Source organism: Mustela erminea, chromosome 4 (genome assembly GCF_009829155.1).
Source record: "Mustela erminea isolate mMusErm1 chromosome 4, mMusErm1.Pri, whole genome shotgun sequence".
Taxonomy (NCBI): domain Eukaryota; kingdom Metazoa; phylum Chordata; class Mammalia; order Carnivora; family Mustelidae; genus Mustela; species Mustela erminea.
In genome coordinates this window covers 99,158,374-99,181,203 of record NC_045617.1, presented here as the reverse complement: position 1 = coordinate 99,181,203, position 22,830 = coordinate 99,158,374, and the positions used below count along the sequence as shown (strand labels likewise).

General features: G+C 44.3%; 1 protein-coding gene across 1 annotated transcript; it reads left to right on the top strand.

Annotated features, from left to right (window-relative positions):
• Positions 1-278: 278 nt before the first annotated feature.
• Positions 279-20,617, top strand: GCM1 (glial cells missing transcription factor 1). The gene is made up of 6 exons (XM_032338362.1): positions 279-352; positions 3,259-3,473; positions 15,563-15,815; positions 16,976-17,088; positions 18,052-18,183; positions 19,678-20,617. Exons 2-6 carry the CDS (start codon positions 3,381-3,383, stop codon positions 20,413-20,415), a joined length of 1,329 nt encoding a protein of 442 aa, XP_032194253.1. The 5' UTR covers positions 279-352; positions 3,259-3,380; the 3' UTR covers positions 20,416-20,617.
• Positions 20,618-22,830: the final 2,213 nt, after the last annotated feature.

The following is a 22,830-nucleotide window of genomic DNA, read 5'->3' as shown; positions in this document are numbered from 1 at the left end:
GTTCTTTATTCAGTGTCCATTTCAGTTAACATCCCCTCTTAACATAAAGGAGGGGAAAGTTCCCAGGTGAACAATAGAATATCCCTCACATTGCTGGTGTTCTGGGGACAATTGTGCTGGTTAAGTGACTGCCTCCGTTGCTCTTCTCTGGCCCAAGCCCTTAAGTCCATCCCAAGCTCAGCATCTAGATTTTGATTGGATTTTTGCCAGACCTCATTAGCATAGTGTACCTTGACCTGGATTAGGGAACTGTAGCTTCTGCTTAGAAAATGACCAGAACCTGCTGGGACCTGAACCAGAGATGAGATTTTTATGACACAGTGTTGTCTGCATCTCCATAAGAAGTCAGAAGGTAAGGAAGCCAGAAATATCGGGGCGAGGCCTATGTAAGGAATATGCTAATAGCGATCCCATTCCTACAGGATTTCAGTTCTACTTGAAATGATAAAATGATGAAATTTAAATACATTTTGCCCCAAGTTGCTTAAAAAAAAAAAAAAGGAAATCTTTACAAATTAAGTTTTTTAATTCTGGAGAAAAACTGAATTATTTATTTTCTAAGGGCTGCAAACAGTCGTTCCTGTGTTTTGTTCTTAACTTTCAGGGAAATACTAAACTAAGGTTTGTTCATTTGGCAACAATTTGTAACTGAGAAAATAAAAAATGAAATCTTTGTGCAGCAAGAATTTTTATTCCTCTCCCCTTAGTTTAAAAACGAAAGTTATGTCTGTGTTGTTTAAAAAAATGCTTAGGAATTTTTGAGATATGACTCTTGTTATTCAAAGTCTTAAAAAAAAAGAGAGAGAGAGAAAAGTTCAGTCTGTCCCAAGGAGCTACAACAAGTTTTAGACCATCTGAGTTACTGTTGTTAATGCTCAAGAGAGGTAACCCCAATAAAGCTGTTACCATCAGGTTGCCACACGATCTCTGTGTCTTGTAGACTTGGAACCGAAATCTGAATTCGGGTCAGTCTGTAGCAGCACTTCTTCAGCAACTCAATGTTATTTCCCAAACATAGAGTTTGATTTAGAACTCCTGGGGATTTAACCTTGCATGGCAGTGTTTGAAACAGGGGTGATGGACTTCATGCTGTCTGAATCTTTGACCACTAGGTTGTAGGTGAGTGTGGTAGGGGGCTAAGGGGTGAAAGACCCCTATTAGCTTATTATCTAAGGGTCATACGTTCGGGTCAGCAGTCTTCTATATTCATATACTTGCCCTTAGATCTCAGTGACTGACTAGTGTTAGCGTTATATAAAGAAACGTGACTAAGGAACGGAGCCCATGGCACTTCCTCAGTTGGAGACTATTAAACTAACTCATAGTTCAGGTTTACTATTAAGTTGTTTTATGTCCCTTGTTTTTACAAGAGCCACCAGCAAATGGAGATTGCACGCATACTAACATGTTTTACTTTGTGTTCTACTAATACGCACATTTCATCTGCAGAATGATCGGTTTTTTTCCTCAGAGTAGAGCATTTCCTTTCTCCTCCTTCCTTCCTTCCTTCCTTCCTTCCTTCCTTCCTTCCTTCTTTCTTTTCCTCCTCCTTTTATCTTTTTTCTTTTTTGGCTAAATCTCCTTGAACCAGTTAGGATTAGAAACCAGAGTGGTGTTTCTCATGGGGGAGGAAATTCAGTGTGCAAACATTTTTGAATTCTATCATTTACATAATACGATTTAATCAGAGCAAAATGAGATAGAATCTCCGGTGGGGGGGCAGAGGGGGAGGGAAGAGGGAGATTTTTATTAGAAAACCTTGAAGGGTACTTTTGAGTTAAAGTCAGAAAACAATATTTTTATTTAAAAGATTTTTTTAGGGCGCCTGGGTGGCTCAGTGGGTTAAGCCGCTGCCTTCGGCTCAGGTCATGATCTCAGGGTCCTGGGATCAAGTCCCACATCGGGCTCTCTGCTCAGCAGGGAGCCTGCTTCCTCCTCTCTCTCTCTGCTTTCCTCTCTGCCTACTTGTGATTTCTGTCAAATAAATAAATAAAATCTTTTTAAAAAAAAATAAATAAATAAAAGATTTTTTTATTTTATAACATTCTTTTTATTTTATTTTTAACATAAAATGTGGTATTTGTTTCATGGATACAGGTCTGTGATTCTTCAATCCTACACAACACCCAACACTTCCCACACACATAACCCTCCTCAGTGTCCATACCCCAGCTGTCCCATTCCCCCCACCTCCCCAGCAGCCCTCAGTTTCCTGAGATTAAGAGTTTCTTACGGTTTGTCTCTCTCTCTCGTTTCATCTTGTTTCATTCTTTCCTTTCTTCCCCTATGAACCTCTGCCTTGAAGAAATACTATTTTAAAGCAGTAGTTCTCAAACAGTTTTGCCCCTTCCAGGGGACATCTGGCCATGTAGGGAGACATTTTTGGTTGTCACAACAAATGATGTGTTGCTACTGACACTTAATGGTCAGAGACCAAGGATGCTGCTAGATGTCCTACAGTACACAAGATAACCTCCCACAGCAAAAAAATTGTCAGGTCCTGGGGCTCCTGGGTGGCTCTATCGGTTAAGTGTCTGCCTTCCGCTCAGGTCATGATCCCAAGGTCCTAGGATCGAGCCCCACATCGGGCTCCCTGCTCGGTGGGAAGCCTGCTTCTCCCTCTCCCACTGCCCCTGCTTGTGTTCCCTCTCATGCTCTCTCTCTCTCTGTGTCAAATAAATAAATAAAATTTCTGAAAAAATTACCAGGTCTAAAGTGTTAATAATGTCCAGGTTTGAGAGGGAATCTGATTTGAGGCTATCCATTAATAATATTTGAAGATACAAAGTATGCACTGGTTTATTGAGGAGATAAAAATTCATCTCTGGCAATTTAGATTTAAAAAATACTTCTGGATACATTTGGTTGTGATGTTTCCCACTTCTGACTTGAACCACACATGTGTTGGCTAGTGTACAAAGGTAAATCTATGAAAACAGCTCCAAGCCAGCTCTCCCTCTTGCCCCAAGGTATACGGAGGACAGTGTTCTAACCATTGGCTGCAGGTGACCATGGTCCCCACTCTGGCATTCCCAGCCCGGACCTAGCCGGGCAAAGGGCGGCCCCAACCCAGTGAGCGTGGTGCTTCTGACTCCCATGGTTGAGCTTTATTGTCACAAGATCACTAATGACTTCTACATTGTGTTTTTATTTTGTATGTTGGTGCTTGCAAAAATGTCAATGAAACAGGTTTTTCTGGCAGGCGAGTACTGATTTTTATCTCTTTAACGGTCAGTATTACTATCACTTATTTTTTAGTGTCAGAAAACAGTCTCCAGGTCTAAGCTGCCGAGTCAAGAGTGGATTGATCCGACTGTAGGAAACGCCTTTGAGAAGCAGATTCCTCACCATTTCTGTGGAAATTGGGTAGACGGAACCCTATGGATGACCTGACTGTCATGGCTCCTGAAGACCTTGATTCTGAGGACAAGGAGGTGTTAAGCTGGGATATTAACGATATGAAACTGCCACAGGTACGTACTTACATAAGAATCTGCCTTCAGCCTTTGACTCGGAAGCCTTAACTTGTTACATTCTGGAAGGAAATTGGTGAAAAGCCAAGCTGGGGAAATTGCTGTCCTGCAGAGCTTCGGCTGGGCATCTAACTGAGGAATTTTAAGAGGAGATGCCATGACCTAGAATTGGAGTTGGTCTTTACCTGGCAACACTACCCCTCGCCCCACAAGAGTTACAGACTGAAACAAAGAAAATGCTGCTTCCCTTCTCTTTTCCAAGTTTGGCTTGGATCCTGTCGCACCTACCCCAGCTAGCTGCTAGAATAAAGTTGATGATAAGTTATTTGCAAATAGATTGACTTTGCACAGTGCACAGATTCCCAGAAAGCCTTATTTGCTATATAGTAATGGGTTTTTAAATTTTTTTTTTTTAAGATTTTACTTACTTATTTGACAGAGAGCACAGGCAGGTAGAGTAGCAGGCAGAGATAAGGAGAGAATCAGACTCTCCGCCAAGCGGGGATTCCCCATTCAGGACTCGATCTTGGGACTGACTCCAGGATCGTGACCTGAGCCGAAGGCAGTTGCTTAACCAACTGAGCCACCCAAGTGCCCCAATATAGTAATGGTTTTAAATTAAATCTGTAACTGGAATGTCCAAATGGTAGTTCTTTTATGGGCCAGAGCAACTCTTCTAGAACTTGTGTAAGTAAGATGGGGTGAATATACACAGAGCTGTTTTCCAGCTACAGAGAGACTGTTTCATTTTCTTTACCTTCATTTTTGGCATTTGACTTTTTAACTCTTAATTTGGTGGAAAATATGAATTGTGTAAAACTGACCTCCCCTGACTCCCTTTTTGGCTTTCCAAGGATGTTTTCACTGAAGTTGTTGGAAAGGGTATTGGGAAGGCAGGGTGGAGATCGCCAGTACTGTTTAATGAAAAGGTCAAGTTAGTCTGCCTGACTCTGGGGAACAAATTTGTTTTTTTTACCAAGGCAGGGCAGAAGAAATGAGATTCCACAGTCTCAGTTTAAAACCATTCCAGTTTCCATTCTCATGAAGACTTCCAGATCATTTCAAATTTCACTCTAATGAAGGGGTTTTTTTGTTTGTTTGTCTGTTTTCTCTTAAATTCCTACCTATGTTAGCTCTCAGTAGGTCTTAGAAGAGTTGGAAGTCAAAAGTATACCCTGGGGGCGCCTGGGTGGCTCAGTGGCTTAAGCCTCTGCCTTCGGCTCAGGTCATGATCCCAGGGTCCTGGGATCGAGCCCTACATCGGGCTCTCTGTTCAGCAGGGATCCTGCTTCCTCCTCTCTCTCTGTCTGCTTCTCTGCCTACTTGTGATCTCTGTTCTATCAAATAAAAAATTAAAATCTTTAAAAAATATATATACCCTGCTTTTCACTCAGTTAAGGTGGTTAAATAAACCATAGTTGAATCATATAAATATCTATTATAGGGATTTGTCCTTATAGTTGTGCCTCTTTTTTTTTTTTTTTTTTGGATTTTATTCGTTTATTTGAGAGAGAAAAGGAGAGAGAGAGAGTATGAGCAGTAGGGAGGGGCAGAGGGAGAAGCAGACTCCCTGCTGAGCAGGGCTCCATCCCAGAACGGTGGGCGGAAGTGAGCCGCTTAACTGACAGAGCCACCCCACTGCCCCTTTATGGTTGCTCTTAATTGGTTTATGATCGTTGTTGCTGTTCTAGGAGAAACTTTAAGGTACATTTTAGTTTACCTGGCTCAAGGATGTAGATCACTTCCTTTTCCTAATTTCATGATCGTAGCTCACAAGTAGCTGTGGGGTAACCTAAGCTTCAAGAGTAGAAGTAAGCAAGGATCTGGAAGGTTTGCAGGGCCGCCTCCTCGAGCAGGGTTTTGGTTTTTTTGTTTTTTTTGTTTTTAAGATTTTATTTATTTATTTGACAGACAGAGATCACAAGTAGGCAGAGAGGCAGGCAGAGAGAGAGGAAGGGAAGCAGGCTCCCTGCTGAACAGAGAGCCCGACGTGGGGCCCGATCCCAGGACCCTGGGACCATGACCCGAGCCGAAGGCAGAGGTATCAACCCACTGAGCCACCCAGGCGCCCCTCAAGCAGAGGTTTTAATGGGGTTTGAGAACCCTCTGAAGTGGCAGGTAACACTGTCTACAACATGCATTTTTTTCTTCTGGGACCAAGGACCATATCATTCATCAGATCTGTAAACAAAAGAAAGGAAACACCAGGGACGCCTGGGTGGCTCAGTTGGTTAAGCGTCTGCCTTCAGCTCAGGTTGTGATCCCAGGGTTCTGGGATCAAACTCTGCATTGGGCTCCCTGCTCTGCAGAGAGCCTGCTTCTCCCTCTTCCTCTGCCACTTGCTCTGCGTGCATGTGCTCTCTCTCTCTCTCTCTCTCTCTCTGTGTCAAACAAACAAATAAATAAAATCTTTTAAAAAAAGAAAGGAAGCACCACTTCTCTGGAGGAAAACTCGGAACTCATGAAAGTTCACTTTCCATTATGAATTTTCAAAAACAAAAGCATTCTCAGTTTCCCAAGACATTGCATTCAGAAATTTACAAAAATACACAATGTAGCTTTGAAAATGTGTCATTTATAGTAATCAAAAAGTAGGATTGCTCCTGGAAATAACTTAGTGAACTTCAGCAAGTGCCCTTGTAAATATCCCGGGGTAATGATTAGAAGTGCAGTGCCTTTGGGGCACCTGGGTAGCTCAGTCAGTTAGGCCTCTGACTTTTGGTTTTGGCTGGGGTGGTGATGTCAGGGTTGTGAGATCAAGCCATGCGTTTTCTCTCTCTCTCTCAAAAAAAAAAAAGAAACGGAAAAAAGTGCCGTGTCCCTTTAATATTTTCTAAGCAGAGACACCACCATCCTGATCTGGGTTTGTGATGGCTCTGGAATCATATCACGAACCATTTGAGGTGAAAAATAAAAGGGTCTTGGAAAGATTTCCAAGCTGATTAGGTTGTATATTTTGTGAGTATTTCAAGGCCGAGGGGTTGCACTGTGTAAGCCAGGGTACAGGGACAAAATCCCGGCTTGGAATTCCAGTTCTGCCTCTTTTTAATCTGTAAAGCCTTAGGGAGTTGTTAACCTTTACTGAGACTCCCTTTCCTCTTCTGAAAATAAGGTGGCTTCACAGACCGGTCTAGGGTTCTGGGACCTCAGTAGGAAAGCAGCCTGCCTTCTAGAACTGTCAGCCCGGCGTTAACACAGCATCTGACATACATTAACAGAAGTTGATAAGTGTGAAAGTCACCTGCGAATGGCTCCACTGCTTTCAATCTGTGTGACTCTAAACCATTTTTTAAAAAAAAGATTTTTATTTATTTATTTGACAGACAGAGATCACAAGTAGGCAGAGAGGCAGGCAGAGGGAAAGCTGGGGAAAACAGGCTCCCTGCTGAGCAGAGAGCCCGATGCAGGACTCGATCCCAGGGTCCTGGGATCATGACCTGAGCTGAAGGTAGAGGCTTTAACCCACTGAGCCACCCAGGCGCCCCTAAACAAGCCATTTTTAAGTCTCAGTTACCTCCTCGGTAAAAGGAAAATTGAAATTCCTTACGCAAGCCGCTTAGAGCCCTGTTTGCCAAAGTATGTTCTGTGGACTATGCATGGCGCGGCATTTTTGTAGGTGTTGTAAGGAAAAACAGAAGCCCCGGATTCAACGAAGTTAAACAGATTTCTTTGCGCAGACAGGAGACTTCCATCCACGTCTGTGTTGGCGGTGCTCCCAAGAGAAGGTGGTGTCAGGCTCTGTGGCTCTGACTTGTTTTTGACCCTGGAGTCCTCTGTAGAGCCCCTCAGGCGATTCATGTTCTCAGACTACCTGTTTGGGCACCAAAAAACATCCGGTTTGAAGGATCAGATGCAATTGCTTGTTATTGTTGTAAATTTGGTACAGGGAATTCAGAGTTTGTTTTTTCCTAATTTTGTGTTCTTGCCAGGATGACTACTTCCACAGTGTGTAGGCAAATTCTGGCAACTGGTAGACCCATTTCTTTACTGCTAATCTGCTCACATCTTCAGATTTTGAGATGAGCCACCGAGTGCTGAATGCATGTTCCATGCCCTGAAATTCCGTAGCCCCTTGCACATCTCAATCATGCCAAGATTTATGGGCTGGTTTTTGCCAATAGTGAATGCTGATATCCTCATTAGGACATTAGATGTTCCGTGGGGCGCCTGGGTGGCTCCGTTGGTGAAGCATCTGGCTCTTGATTTCAGTTGAGGTCCATGATCTTAGGGTTGGGAGGTAGAGCCCCGTGCTGAGCATGGAACATGCTTGGGATTTTCTCTCTCTCCTTCCTCTGCCCCTCCCCGGCTTGCTTGCCCTCTCTGTCAAATAAATTAAATGAAATAATTAAATTAAATTAAATTTTAAAAAGACCCAAACATTTCTGAGTGACGGCAATGTATCAGACACTACAGCAGGCTCTGGGGATAAGGGGGCCATGAAGCTATGCTAACTTTCATGGATGGGCTCATGATCTTTTGAGCAAATGGAATAAGGTCTGTGCCTGAATGGAGAGTCTGTGTCATGCAGAAAAATGGTGGACGTCCTTGCAAGAGGACATATGGAATTCAGCGTGCCTTGGACATGGGGATCAAGATGGCTTCTGGCAAAGGGCTTTCTCAGAGCAATGTCTTGTAAAATGTAAAAGGGGGAAGCAAACAAGACCATCAAGGCAGAACAGGGCATCAGAGTCCAAAAGCTATTCAGCCTCTACGTTTGAAGGAGCTTGTGCACAGGCATCCAGCAGGGTCGGCAGGGAGATGGGGGAGGCTACTGGCTGGAAAGGCGGTTTGGAAGCAGACTATCCTAAGAGAGGATTCAGTTATTTTCTAGGAATAGGGTAGTTACTAGGCTTTGGGGGCCAGATAGAATCGTGATTGGATCTGGGGCTGAAAGTCCTCTTGCTCTGGCTAAGTCATCCCTCCCCTCTGTTTGTTTCATGTGGGCTTCCTCCTTCTCTCAGCTGCATGTTAGATCTTTATAAATATACCTTTCACTTGCTTCTGGTCCCTCCTCTAAGGGTGGTCATTTTGACACCCTTCCTCCATAATCCAGCCCCCAGGGAGCCAGCCCTCAACCGCAGGCACTCAACTTACTCAAAACCATCATTGATAAAAATCTCGGACCAGTGTGGTGTGCCAGTTTGCTTTCCCTTTTTATTCCCCTTATACTTTCATTTTACATTTTCATTTTCATTTTAAAGGTGCAACTATAATTGCATTAGGGTTTGCTTGACCCAAGCAGCAAATGTCTGGTGTTGGTTTAGTCTTTCCTACATTAAAAATGTTTATTACAAGTTCACGGAAAGGGTCACAATCTCATTAATACTGACTGTAACTCTTGGCAGCTTTGAACAGCTAAGAAAGTGCTTTTTTTCTTTTTCTTGGGAAATTGGGAAAGAATTACTTCTTTTTCTTCCTAAATAGCACCCACTTTGGCAGGACGCTGAGAACACCTGTTCTGTTCCTAACACCAGCCAGTTTCTCTTAGTACAAGTACAGGGTGTACTCAGAAGCACCATTGCAGACAAACCCTGAATCATTTGGTTCCTAAGTATGCAGTTTAAACCTGTGGCCAGGGATGCCTGGTTGGCTCAGTCAGTAGAGCATGCAACTCTTGATCTCAGGGTTGTAAGTTGAAGCCCCATGTTGGGCATAGAGCTTACTTAAAAAATAGTAAAATTAAGTTAAATAAAAAACAGCAAACCATGGCCAAAACCACACCAAGCCATTAACTCAAAAAATTCCAAGCTTTAAGTATATTCTTTTCTAGAGAAAAGATAAATATACATAGTCTAAACATAAATACAGGTCAGCCTAAAACCTGGTGAGTCAACCACAAAGAACCCATGTCTCCAGTTAATTTCCTGGACCATGATTTTAGCCAGCAGGGTTGCCTTTGCCTCAGACTTCAAAGAGAAGGTAAATATTGGAGCTCTTCAGTGAGTTCAGGTGTGGCTAAATGTAATCACAATGAGCCAGGAGTAATCAGATGTGTCTTGGTGCTGAAGAGCCAACAGGTAAACTAGATTCTGGGTTTCTTGTCACTTATTATCTGCCTGCGTGATCAGGTCACATTATTGTTGGTCTAACAGGTACACCTATGACTTTGTCCTTCTTGCCAGCGTTCCCCATGATGTCAAGGTCATTTGAACTTCCTGGGACAGCTCCACCTATATTGGGCTCCAGTAGTGGGGATTCAATTGGTCATTGAATCCCCACTACTGGAGCTAGAATCATTCTGCCACCCCGGACTCTTGTTGGGATGGGGACATTACTGCATCTGTGGTAGGAGAAACTGTCTTCTGGGTGCCTGCCGGGAGGTCCTTTGCTTAGCCAAGTAGAGTGGAAAGGGAAGGAAGAAGAGTAGAGAGAAGCAAGCAATGGAGAATTTAAAAACAGGAGAACTCCAGCCGATCTTAGTGTTGTCTGAACAAATAAGGACTTTTTTTTTTTTTAAGATTTTATTTATTTATTTGACAGACAAGAGATCACAAGTAGGCAGAGAGACAGGCAGAGAGAGAGGAGGAAGCAGGCTCCTTGCTGAGCAGAGAGCCCGATGTGGGGCCCATCCCAGGACCCTGGGACCATGACCTGAGCCGAAGGCAGAGGCCTTAACCCACTGAGCCACCCAGCCGCCCCAAGGACATTTTTGTTTTGAATTTTGATCCTTTAACAAAGGTAGGAAATTGCACTATTAGCCCTTACAAGGAGTCACTCTTGAGTTAACTCAAAAGCATTTTGTTGAGTTGAATTTCTTCTTTGAGACCACGTGGGTTTGGTTTTCTGTTGGCGCAGAAGATACAAGTGCCTGAAACCAAAATGCTGGTTGATTTTTTTTTTCTGTGTTCCATAAGTAACATGTCATTTTTTCCCCTCTATCTGATTTGCTTAAAGGTATATCTGTATGCCCTCCCTGTTTTATTTGGAAACATTTGTTTATAAAGAAGCTATTCTTTTTTTTTTTTTTTTTTAAGATTTTGTTTTTATTTATTTGACAGACAGAGATCACAAGTAAGCAGAGAGGCAGGCAGAGAGAGTGGGGAAAGCAGTCTCCCCGAGGAGCAAAGAGCCTGATGCGGGGCTCAATCCCAGGACCCTGAGATCATGACCTGAGCCAAAGGCAGAGGCTTAACCCACTGAGCCACCCAGGCACCCCAAATTAAGCTATTCTTAGCATTAAAGAAAAATGCAGATAATTGCTTTGTATGAGAGTGGATTATATGCTAGGTGAAATCCATTTTAATATAATCAAAGTAGTGTAGGTGTTTTGATGCCATATTTCACAATTTTCATTTTCATTTTATTAGTTTTGTTTTAATAGTACATACTTAATTTTTAAGGGACCCTATTAGAACTTCAGGTAGTTAAGTAAAGCAGAATAAGGAAGATTGGGTGCTCTAGGGTTCCATGGAGTTGCAGAGATTTTGAGTGAGTTAGAGGATTAGGTCTCTTAGTAAAAAAATTACAAAAGTCATAGAAATGTTAAACCCCCAGGGATGTTACCCCCTTGAGATTATAAAATATAAATTCATTAGATTTCCTGTTGGAAACCTGAAGAATATTCCCTTTAAATTATAAACTTCTTAACCGAGAGGAAAAACAAAGTTACTCATGAAAAGTTAGAAATTAAAATAAACACAAGATCAGGAAAGAAGAAAACATTTTATGGAGATCCGCTAAACGACATTAAGAAATGATTATTCTTTCTTTTTAAATTTCACCTCTCTAGTGACTTGCATTTACAAGGCTTTCAGAAGTCACTGTCATTCATTTGACACCTGGGTTCCTCTGCATTATGGGAATCTAGGTTTTGTCTTAATTTCAATGTCAAACGATGTCAAAGATTTCACTAGGCATCCAAATCAAAAGATTGGGCATAGAGAAGAGCTTGATACGAACACATTTATTCCTAGGAATTTTCTCAGGTTAATACGTTGTCAGAATTATTACTGCATTACTGATGGAACTGGAAATGTAGGCTGCCAGTGAAGAGGCTGCTGGGAAGAAAAAAAAAAAAAGGCTTAAAATATGGTCAAATGTAGGGACACCTGGCTGGCTCAGTCAGAATAACATGTGACTCTTGATCTGGAGATCGCGGGTTCGAGCCCCACACTGGGTATAGAGCCTACTAAAAAAAAAAACAAAAAAACAAAAAAACAAATAAACTTAAAAAAAAAAAGACATAATATTTTCAAATGTAAAAAATACTATAATCCCTGAAGCACCTTGGCTGGCTTAGGTTTGAGAATGTGACTCTTAATCTCAGGGTTGTGAGTTCAAGTCCCATGTTGGGTGTGGAGCCTACTTAAAAAATAAATAAATAAAATATTTCTTAAAAAGAAAAGAAAATATTGTAAGCCCTAAAACAAACCTCAACAATGTTAAAATAGTTAAAAAACAGTGTTCTCCAGCGATGGTGGAACCAGCCTAGAAATTAATAGCAAAGGGCAGCAGGGAAGTCTGCACATACATGGCAAATAAACAGTATATTTGTAAGTCAAAAAGGAAGCTTCAATGGGAGATCAAAATATACATTGAACTGAGAGAAAATTGTGGGGAGAAAAGACGATGGAGATCATTTCTTCCTCTGAACCTCTGAGACACTCACATACACCTTCCCCTCCTTGTGGTTCATGGGATTAATGGCGCTGACCACCCTGCAGGGGCTACTCACCTTGAAAATGAAAATCTCCGCTTTTCTTCAAGTCTGCATGGCCCTTGTCTCTGCTGCCCTGACAACTGTGCTTTGTGTCTGAATTATTCAAATGCCTCCAATCGATTTTTACAGTCCAAATTGTTAAAGGTCCACATGTTAGTGTTTGAACCCACATTTTTATTTCAGAAGATAAAATATTCTGCTTCTTGGGGCGTTTCTGTGACTACAGAAAATAAGAAGGCATTGCTTAGAGCCTTAGGTCAGAAGGCAGAGAAGAGAAGACAAGGTGTGTGGAGGAAGCAGGAAGGGGGCTGGCTGCCTGAGGTGAATCTTACCCAGCTCGGAAATCCCAGGGCATTGGGAGAGGGAGGGAAAGAGCTCGAAAAAGCCGACGGTCCACTCAGCATCTTGGCGTGGCCGCGCCTGTTTCCCGGAAGCTCTGCTCTAGCTGCCTGACGGACCACAGGGGCCTTTTGCAGACAGCACATGCCCTCCTCCATTTCCCTTCTTACCTCACAGTAGTTACAGTGAGGCACATGAAGGGTTCCCCTGAGCCATTACTCTGAAAAAGAAGGCTGTGGAGTCAAGTTATTCCAGTAAAGTCTTTGCTTTAGAGGGGCTTGGACTCCCATCTTGGATTTGGTTTGACAAGGTTTAAAGCACGAAGTGCCCTCTCTGTTGGTCTTCTCCATCCTGAAAGCCGTTGGCTCTTAAAACCACATTGGCTGCTTGTAGTTCTGGATCTGGTCCTCCAGGCACGGCTTCAGATGTTTTATGTATGTTAACTCATTCAGTCTTCATAACATCCCTGTGAGGTGGGTACTCCTGTCACCTCCATTTTCCAGAGCAGGAGAGCAAGAAGTGAAGGCACCCAGAGGGCAAGGAACTTGGTTAAGACTTTGTACTGAGGCCGTCTACTTCAGGGGCCGGGCTCTTAACCAGAAGTCAGGAGACTTTGTCTAAAGGGCCAGATAGTCATTTGGGCCATTACAGTCTCTGCTATAATGACTTGACTTGGCTGTAGTAATGTCAAGTATGCATAGACAACACTGAAGTGAATGAGATTGGCTGTGTTCTAATAAAACTTTATTTACCAAAAAAAAAGCAATGGTCTGGATTTGACCAATGAGCCCTATATTACAGAACCCAGCTTTTTTTTTTCTTTTTTTAAAGATTTTACTTATTTATTTGACAGAGAGAGACACCACAAGAGAGGAAACACAAGCAGGAGGAGTGGGAGAGGGAGAAGGAGCCCTTTGGCTAAGCAAGGATCCTGATGTGGGGCTCAGTCCCAGGACCCTAGAATTATGACCTGAGCTGAAGGCAGATGCTTAATGACTGAGCCACCCAGGTGTCCCCAGACCCCAGCTCTTAACTGTACCAACACTACCTCTACCTCATTTATGTTTCCTCAGATCCACCTTAGTTCCCACGACATGCCATTCAAATGGCAACTATCATTATATCAAACTTAAAGTTTATAACACATCTGCTCTTGGTGGTACTTCTTTGAAGAATATTTTATCACTATGTCCATTTTGGAGAAGAGCAAAATGAGGCTTCAGAGATAGTCACTTGCCCAGAGTCTGAGGTTACAAAGCTCTTTGGCACGTTTTAAACTTGAAATCTAGGGGCGCCTGGGTGGCTCAGTGGGTTAAAGCCTCTGCCTTCAGCTCAGGTCATGATCTCAGGGTCCTGGGATCGAGCCCCGCATTGGGCTCTCTGCTCAGCAGGGAGCCTGCCTCCCCCTCTCTCTGCCTGCCTCTCTATTTGTGATTTCTGTCTGTCAAATAAATAAATTTTTAAAAAACCACAAAAACAAAAAACCTTAAACTTGAAATCTAACTCAGTAAACACCAACTTCCCCATGCTGCCCTTCGATCCTGTTGTTGATATTTTCTCTTTTCCTTCTAAAATGCCCCCCCCCCCTGCAATATTCTATGCCTGCTTTCTTGTCAGGGAATCAAAAGGAAGGCACCCTGACCTCTCCTTCTGGACCTTCTAGAATCTTCTCTCTGACCTTCTAGAATCTTCTTGATGAAAAATGTTCTTCTGTCATGCCAGGTCTCTGGAAGGTATGGGAATAGACACAGCCTAAGTTTGAGTATGGAAACTGCTTAGCAAATGTCATTCTTTTTTTTTTTTTTTTTTTAAAGATTTTACTTATTTATTTGACAGAGAGATCACAAGTAGGCAGAGAGGCAGGCAGAGGGGGAAACAGGCTCCCCATTGAGCAAAGAGTTTGATGAAGAGCTCCATCTCAGGTCCCTGAGATTGTGACCTGAGCCGAAGGCAGAAGCTTAACCCACTGAGCCACCCAGGTGCCCAAAGATTGTCATTCCTGAGAATGAAGCAGGATCGGTCAAATGCAGGATCTATGCTCCAAAGGGCCGGAAGAAGGGGAGCCTCAACATCAGTGCCTAACATTTATTGAGAGCTTATTCCATGCTAGGTGCTATGCTAAGTATTTTTTATATATTATCATATTCTCAGAGCCATACTTAAGGTTGGCAGGTCTTGTTATCCGTATTCTACAGATAAGGAAACAGAAGGACAAGAAGCCCAATGACAAATGCCATAAGGATTGAGTGTACTGATGATCTTTCGTAAGGAGAGCTTAGATATTCACACAGGGTGAGTAGTGCTAGTGCTCGTGCTAGGCAAGAACGTAGAACTTTGCAGCCAAAGTAAACTCCCCCTCCTTGTTGGAGGCCCATGGATCTAGAAGTAAGAGAAAAGGAAGAAGTTCTCCCCAGGGGAGAAAGTGGCTATCAGAGCCCTCCCAAACCCGGGCTCTCTAGTTTTCCCACTGTTCAGCTCTGGTGACTGCATTCACCTTCCCAGTAAGGTAACTAATGTGTTATGAGACATTATCTCACTACCCTGCCACAGAGCACAATCACGTTACTTCACCTCAAAAATTCTTCGTGGGAGATGGTCAATAAGTCTTCTCTCCAAAGCCTAGAGAATCATCACATAGTAGAACTCGGGGGAGGTGGGAAGTACTGAATGACAGCCCAGCTTGGTCCAGGGAGCAAACATTCCGTAGACCAGCAGGCCTAATGGTGTCATTACGCCGAGCTCAGATCCTGTTGTTGGGAGTGAAACGCTGGTTGGTCTTTGCCAAAGGTCTCCACAGCTCTTGGAGGCCAAGACCACCTTCACATCTAAGAACAGTTGGTGGTTTTTTTTTTGTTTTTTTGGTTTTTTTTTAAGATTTTACTTACTTATTTGAGAGAGCACGAGATGGGGTGGGGCAGAAGGAGAAGCAGACTTCACGCTGAGCAGGGAGCCCAGCGCAGGGCTCTGGCCAGGACCCTGCGATCATGACGTGAACCGGAAGCAGACGCTTACCCGACGGAGCCGGGCAGCCACCCTACACAGTTGTGTTGTCTCGCTTAAAATACAGCAGTATGCTTTGTGTCTTTAACAGAATGTGAAAAAGACTGACTGGTTCCAGGAATGGCCCGACTCCTACGAGAAGCACATCTACAGCTCAGAGGACAGGAACGCACAGCGGCACCTGAGCAGCTGGGCCATGCGCAACACCAACAACCACAACTCCCGCATCCTCAAAAAGTCCTGCCTGGGCGTGGTGGTGTGCAGCCGTGACTGCTCTGCCGAGGAGGGCCGCAAGATCTACCTGCGACCTGCCATCTGCGACAAAGCCCGGCAGAAGCAGCAGAGTGAGTAGCGTTGGGGGCACAGCGAGGAAGCTGGCGTCCAGCAGCCTCCTCACCCCTCGGGGTCTGCCCTGTGGTTCTCCCCGTGCCCAGAGCACCCACCAACAAAACCACTTCCTTGGGTTAAGGCCCCTGACTCAAGGCTTCTGTTCAAAAGCGTAGGTATCGGGACGCCTGGGTGGCTCAGTTGGTTAAGCGCCTGCCTTCGGCTCAGGTCATGATCCCAGCGTCCTGGGATTGAGTCCCACATCGGGCTCCTTGGGAGCCTGCTTCTCCCTCTGCCTCTGCCTGCCATTCTGTCTGCCTGTGCTTGCTCTCTCCCCCTCTCTCTCTCTCTCTGATAAATAAATAAAATCTTTACAAAAAAAAAAAAAGCGTAGGTATCACTTAGGGGACTCATACTAGTTCATCAGGGGACCCACATAAAGTCTAGGAGAACATTGTTGATCACACTTGACCACGTGACATCTTGGGGAATGGGTCCCCCCCACACCCTCACCCAGGAGCTCAGTGAATGGTTTGGTCTGGAGTGGGAGCAGTGGGACGAAGTTTGAGATTCGACTCCAGTCCATGCCATTTAGGTCCATGCCATAGTCGGGTTCATTGTGTTCTTCTTTATCACGTCCATCGGATTGTGAAACAAATGCTTCCAGCATTCCCCTGTGCCCTGCCCGCTTCGGACCTCAGGTTACTTCATGTTCTTTCCTTGTAAGCTGTCTTGAAAACTGGCTCTCCTGAAAGGGTCTGGTCTCAGTCATTTACACTTTAATGAACATTTAGGGGCTGTGCTTCTGCTCTTCTGTGACTTTGCTCTTTGACCCTTAATTCTCACTGGGAAGTGAAGGAATTCTGTCCTCTTCTCTACAAAGAATTTCAGGTCTCAGTAAATACGGAGGGAGGGATTTTCTGCTCAAAAGAGCTCTCCCTTGACTTGTGAGATATCCCAGTCTGTAGGAAACCGCTTCCTCTGTCCCTGTGTGAGACTGGTCTGGGAGGCTTTGATGGCCAGGCCTCCGGGGGTCAGAGGTAATGCCCAGTGGAAGGGAGCCCAGAACACTGCACCCAGGCCCATTCTCCGCCGTCCCAGAGTCAAGTGCCAACTGCGGGGGCTGCACAGACTCAGGACTCAGTTGGCAGGGTCACCTGCTTGTGCTCTCTTACAGGGAAACGCTGTCCAAACTGCGACGGGCCTCTGAAGCTCATTCCTTGCCGAGGCCATGGGGGCTTCCCGGTCACCAACTTCTGGAGGCACGACGGACGCTTCATATTCTTCCAGGTTGGATTTGACTTAGAGTTAGGAGATGCCATTTTCTCTTCAATTCGGGAAGTGTGCGCAGAGCATAGGGGGAGGTTTCCTACGGGAGATGGGCAGGGGAATGCGAGCCCATACCAACCCCGAGGCACGCTCTGGGCAAGCAGATGGCTGTACCCACACCTGCACACAGGCGCCAAGACCCGGAGCCCCAGGAGGGGAGTTGGCTGATTCCACCTCTGGCCCCTGGGGGGAGGCACCCTGCAGTAATCTCATTACACTCAGGCTAGCACAGTGCTGTGGCCTGGGGTTGGCTTCAACAAACCCAAAATGTGGGTGTGCAGGATTCCTTGAGGGGGCGGTGCTAAAAGCAGGATAAAAGTCTGGCTTCTGAGGGCAGAAGGTCCGTGGTGTGCTGGTCAACCAACCTTCCAGAAAGAAAATATCCCAATGGCTAGCGTGGGCCAGCATCTGTGATCACAGCGGTTTCCATCGTGGCTCATCTCCAGCTGCCAGCCAGCTCCCAGAATTCCCGAGCGTTCTATAGCTGGCTCTCAGCTTGGGCAGCTCCAGCATGCTTTGAATTCCGGCTCCCCGCTCATTCATGGGGGGAGAGGGGGAGGAGTGTCCCCTCCATAACTGGTGGAGTGTCCCCATGCCTCAGCTTCCTACTCTGTAAGCTGGGGCAGTGGTAATGGCAGCAGGACTGATGCGCAAGGGTCAGTGAGGTCGTGTGTGTTGTGGCCTCCTCTCACACCGCAGGAAGCACTTTGTAGTGTCGCTTGTTATGATTGCGAGTGTGACTTCACCAGGTGGGCAAGGGGCACCGTGTTCAAAGGTGGGCAGGAAAGCACGTGACAGGCCAAAGAGGTTTATGAAGTCTTGGGCCAGCAGCAGCACCTGGTCAGATGGCAGGGCACGGGGTAACATTCTACACACCGTGAGGTCCAATCTTGCTGTTTATTTTACCTCCTTGTCTCTTGTAAGTCAAAGGGAGAGCACGATCATCCAAAACCAGAAACCAAATTGGAAGCCGAGGCAAGAAGAACAATGAAAAAAGCACACGCGGCGGCATCTGCCTCTGTCCCCTCAAAGCTGAAGGAGAGCCCAGAGACAAAGGTAACCTGTCCCCTGTGTGCTCAAAACATACGGCAACTCCCCACACTCGTGGTGAGGACAATACCCTTCTCCAGTCCCTCCCCACAAATGAGGTCGAAACCATCCCATCTGGCTCATCTATAGGGCAGCATCCCCCAGAGAAAAAAATAGAATTGGGTTTTCCTCTTAATTTCTGCCATCTTGTAGCATGCTCTCAGATACTCTTAAGCTTCATGTAATTTTAGAAACATCTTTCCTGCTACAATTAAAAGGAGAGACTTGGATTAGTACTTACCCTCTATTTGGCACTTTATGTTTTGGTTCAGAAGTGAACCTAAAGTGGTCTTGGCAAAATACCATTCCAAAATGGGCATTCTTCCCCTAAATAGATTAGCAGACTCGACCCAGAGGAAATAACCAGGAAGTTTCTGAAAACATTGGCCACCTGTGGGGTTGGGGTTTGGAGAGGCCACACTGTGATGTGAACTGTCTGGCTTTATGGGCATCATATTATAGGTTGGTGGGTTTGTCTGCTTGATAGTGATGCTAATTCCTGTATTTTACTGCTGCTCCGTGCTCCACATTTCTTTTCATGAGGACCGAGACGGAGCCTGTGCATCCCTAGAGGTTCTAAATATGCCTTACGTAGAAAAAGAAAATGTCACTTGGGTCAGTTACAGGGACACGTGAGCCCCTGAAACCGAATGGCAGTTTCTTCACTCCTTCTCCCAGCCATGGGACAAGTTGAAGGGCATTTCCTCCCACTCTACCTGGTCATAGTCTCTCTATCTCCACCTTCTTGTTACATAAGCAAGCAGATCACTTAATTCTCAGCCAGTTTTTTTTTTCCCTGAGATGAATTGGAAATTAGTATGTATGCTTCCTTTATTTATAAACTTGCTACTTCATTTTCTAGAGGCCCTATTTATGGGTCAACAAAATCCCCCATGGACTTGGAGAAAAGGCTCTTGAGAAGAAAAACAACAGAACAACCCTAGTCTCTCAGACTGCAAACAGTACTAAAAAATAGAAAAGTCAAGGAAGGAAATGACGTGTGTGTGTGTGTGTGTGTGAGAGAGAGAGAGAGAGAGACTGGGTGAGCAAGCAAGACAGAGATTCCCTGAGAGTTACACTGAATATAATATAAATCTTTGAAGCTTTAGTTTGATTTTTCTTAAATAGTCTCTTACAAGTTTCTCACAAGGACAGTTACTCTATCAGATTTGTGTTTGAGAGTGAACCATTTTCAACACACTCTGCTCAGAGTCAGAGGAGTGAGAGTGACACAGCCCGTGCTGGTGAATAGGCTGTACAGTGGACCTGGAGGCAGCCTTGACTTCTTTCAGACTTTTAAGTGCTTGTGGTGAAACCCCACTGTGCGTTTGCGCTTCAAGTATGTGAGGAATGAGGAAAGTCGGACAGAGCGCTTACTTGTACAGAGTAACTCTGGGTGCCTGTGGTAGTCGTGTCAATTTGCTTAACTTATTAATGTGAGCTTTTCGCTTTCCTTTCTAGTCTCTTCCAGGTGAAACCCAAAGTTGGGGAAGTTTTCCTTTAACTTGGTCTTTCCAGGAGGGCGTCCAGTTGCCCGGTAGTTACAATGGACGTTTAATAGCTAACACTCCCCAGCAGAAGTCTCTGAATGATTGCTTGTTCTTCTCCAAGAGCTGTTGCTTGGGGGGAACCACTGACCTGGCAGACCCCACTTCCACCTTGGGCCCCACTAAGCTCTATGACAAATGCAAACTGTCCAGTAGTTGGATCTGTAATGGTGGGGACCTGCTTCATCCTGTTTCCGGAGTCTTCTCTGACTACGGTGATCGGCAAACATGGAATATAAATACTGCCTTGGGGAGACAGTCTCTTAATGACAACTGTTGTCCCAGTTATGCTTTCCCTCTGACCAGCTGGCCTTATGACTTCTCCCCTTCCCAAAGCTCTGCAGAACCCTTTCCCCAGCAGATTCCAGTGGAACCGCCTGTGGCCGAAAGTGGCTGTCGCCCATTATGGCCTAATCCAGGGGGTGAGCTTTATGAAGAGAGGCTGCATGTGGATTTTAACAGCTGCTGCCCTTCCTCCACATGCCACTCACCTCAGGAAGACCCCTTTCTCCTTACCTACGCCTCCCATCCCCACCATCAATACTCATTGACAGGCAAGAGCAGCAAATGGGATTTTGATGAAGACATGAGGGGCGTGGGTTTGGATCATTACAGCAATGAGATGCTTCTCAACCTCTGTCCTTTAAGATGATCCAAACTGAAAACCTTGTACCCTATTAGCAGGACTACAATTTAGTGCAGACTCTCTGGAAAACAGTATGGAAGGTTCCTTAGAAAACTCAAAAGTAGAACTACCTGCACTCCCGTGGTCATTGCAGCAGCATTCACAATAGCCAAAGTATGGAAACAGCCTAAGTGTCCATCAGCAGAGGAATGGATAAAGAAAATATGGTGTGTGGTGTATATATATATACACATGTATATATGTATACATATATATGTACATATGTACATATATATGTATACATATATACATGTATATATATATACACACACACACACACGCATATACAGTGGACTAGATTACTCAGCCTCACAAAAGTGAGGAAATCCTACCATTTGCGACAACATGGATGGACCTTGAGGACATTATGTTAAGTGAAATAAGTCAGACAGAAAAAGACAAATACTGTGAACTCATTTACCTGTGGAATCTAAAAAAAACCCAGACTCATAAAAACAGATCAGATTGGGGTTGCCAGATGTTACTGGGGGAGGGCGGGAGTCATGGTGGGGAATTGGGTGAAGGCAATCAAAAGATAACGAAACTTCCAGTTTTAAGATAAATGTACATTTATGTAATTTTGGAAGCTGTAATGTACAACATGATGACTCTGGTTAGCAATATTGTATTGCATGTTGGGAAGTTGCTGAGAGAGTAGATCTTAAATGTTCCTACAATGGGGAAAAATGTGTAATTATGTGAAGCAATGGATATTAACTTACTGTGGTAAAAAAATTTGGCAGTAAATACATATATCGGGTCATTATGTTTTACATCTTAAACTTACACAATGTTATATGTTAATTATATCAATAAAACTGGAAGAAAAAAAAGATTACCCAGATTTTTTATAACCACTCAAAAAAACTGTTTTAAGAAATGGCTGAAAAAATTTCTTTGGGCAAGAGCTTTCAGAACATAACCGCAGGTAAATCAGAACCAACTGCAACTGTAAATCTGCAACAAGCAGAAGGCAAGACTTCCTCACACAAGTAATTTGGGTCTTCTCCTATTCCAGTCCTCTCATCCTTAGCGAGGAATGGAAACTTGTCTGGTCTGTGGTGAGAAATGTCCTCTGCTTTTTCTTCCCCCTCGTTATTTGGTGGGGGGGGGGGGGTCCTCAGCATCTCCACTGCATTATCTGTTACATTGCCCTTGAATCCTATCAAACAGCAGAGATGGGAAGAGCCCACCTACCTAGGATCTCACCTCTGCCTTCTGGGAAGCTGAAGCTGACGCTGAAGCAACAGGGATAAAGGGTAAAAGAGCTTCACAGGTGTAGAAAGATGAAGATTCCACCACAGAGGGGTTTAATGCATTGCCTAGTATTAAACCTGTGGGGTTGATTCGTGAACTCTGCACTTTCTGGTTGATTTCTAAGACTTGTCAAGACAAGGAATATGACCTGATTCCATCTAAGACAAAGACCAAGACTAAATGGCTGCAGGAGGAGAAAATCCCATCGTGCCAAATGGCTTCCTGCTCTTCCTTCTCACCTTCCTTCATGGCCTTCCCCTTCCATGAAGGCTTAGACTCTTATCCCATTTAACTTTGTTTTTATAGTGGCTAAATCAGTGCCAGGTTCCTAATAGGAGCTTGAGAAATGTTAGCTCAGAAAAGTCCTTGCGTAATGAATGTGGCCATGGTTGGCCAGCCATGTTTGAATGCCAGTTCTTTGCTAAAGTACTTGACAATAAAAGATGACCCTAGACATAAAATCTGGAAAGAACTGTGCAATAAACAAATATTTTCCAAAATTAATTATTTTTCTTTCTATTTAAAGGATAACAAATGCACATAATACAAAATTTGGTTGCTGGTATCCTCCTCAAGGCAATATTGACTCATTTCTTGTCTACTAGAGAGGTATTCTTTGTGTACATAGATGTGTGTGTGTATAGTACCATACCAGATTCATTTCTAGCATGGCTTTTGTCATTTTAGGACATAGTCTGGGCTTCAGGTCCTTATAAGCATACAGGACCTTATAAGCATTTTGCTTATATTTGCTTATTGCCTCTTTTGTTTTAAAGATTTTATTTGAGAGAGAGACCACAAAAGAGGGGGAGGGAGGGCAGAGGGAGAGGGAGAAGCAGAAGCAGACTCCCCACTGAGTGGAGAGCCCAATGTGGGGCTTGACCCCAGGACCTAGAGATGGTGACCTGAGCCAAAGGCAGATGCTTAACTGACTGAGCCACCTAGGCACCCCAGTTTGTCTCATTTTTAATGGTACAGAATACATTCCATGACTGTATTATAATTAACTTAAGTAGTCCTCTATTAGCAGACATTTAGATTGGGTTGAATCTACTTAATTTGTTTTCTAAGTGCATAAAACTTAGAGTTTAACAGAGTTCTAAAGCAAGTGCTTATGTAAGCACC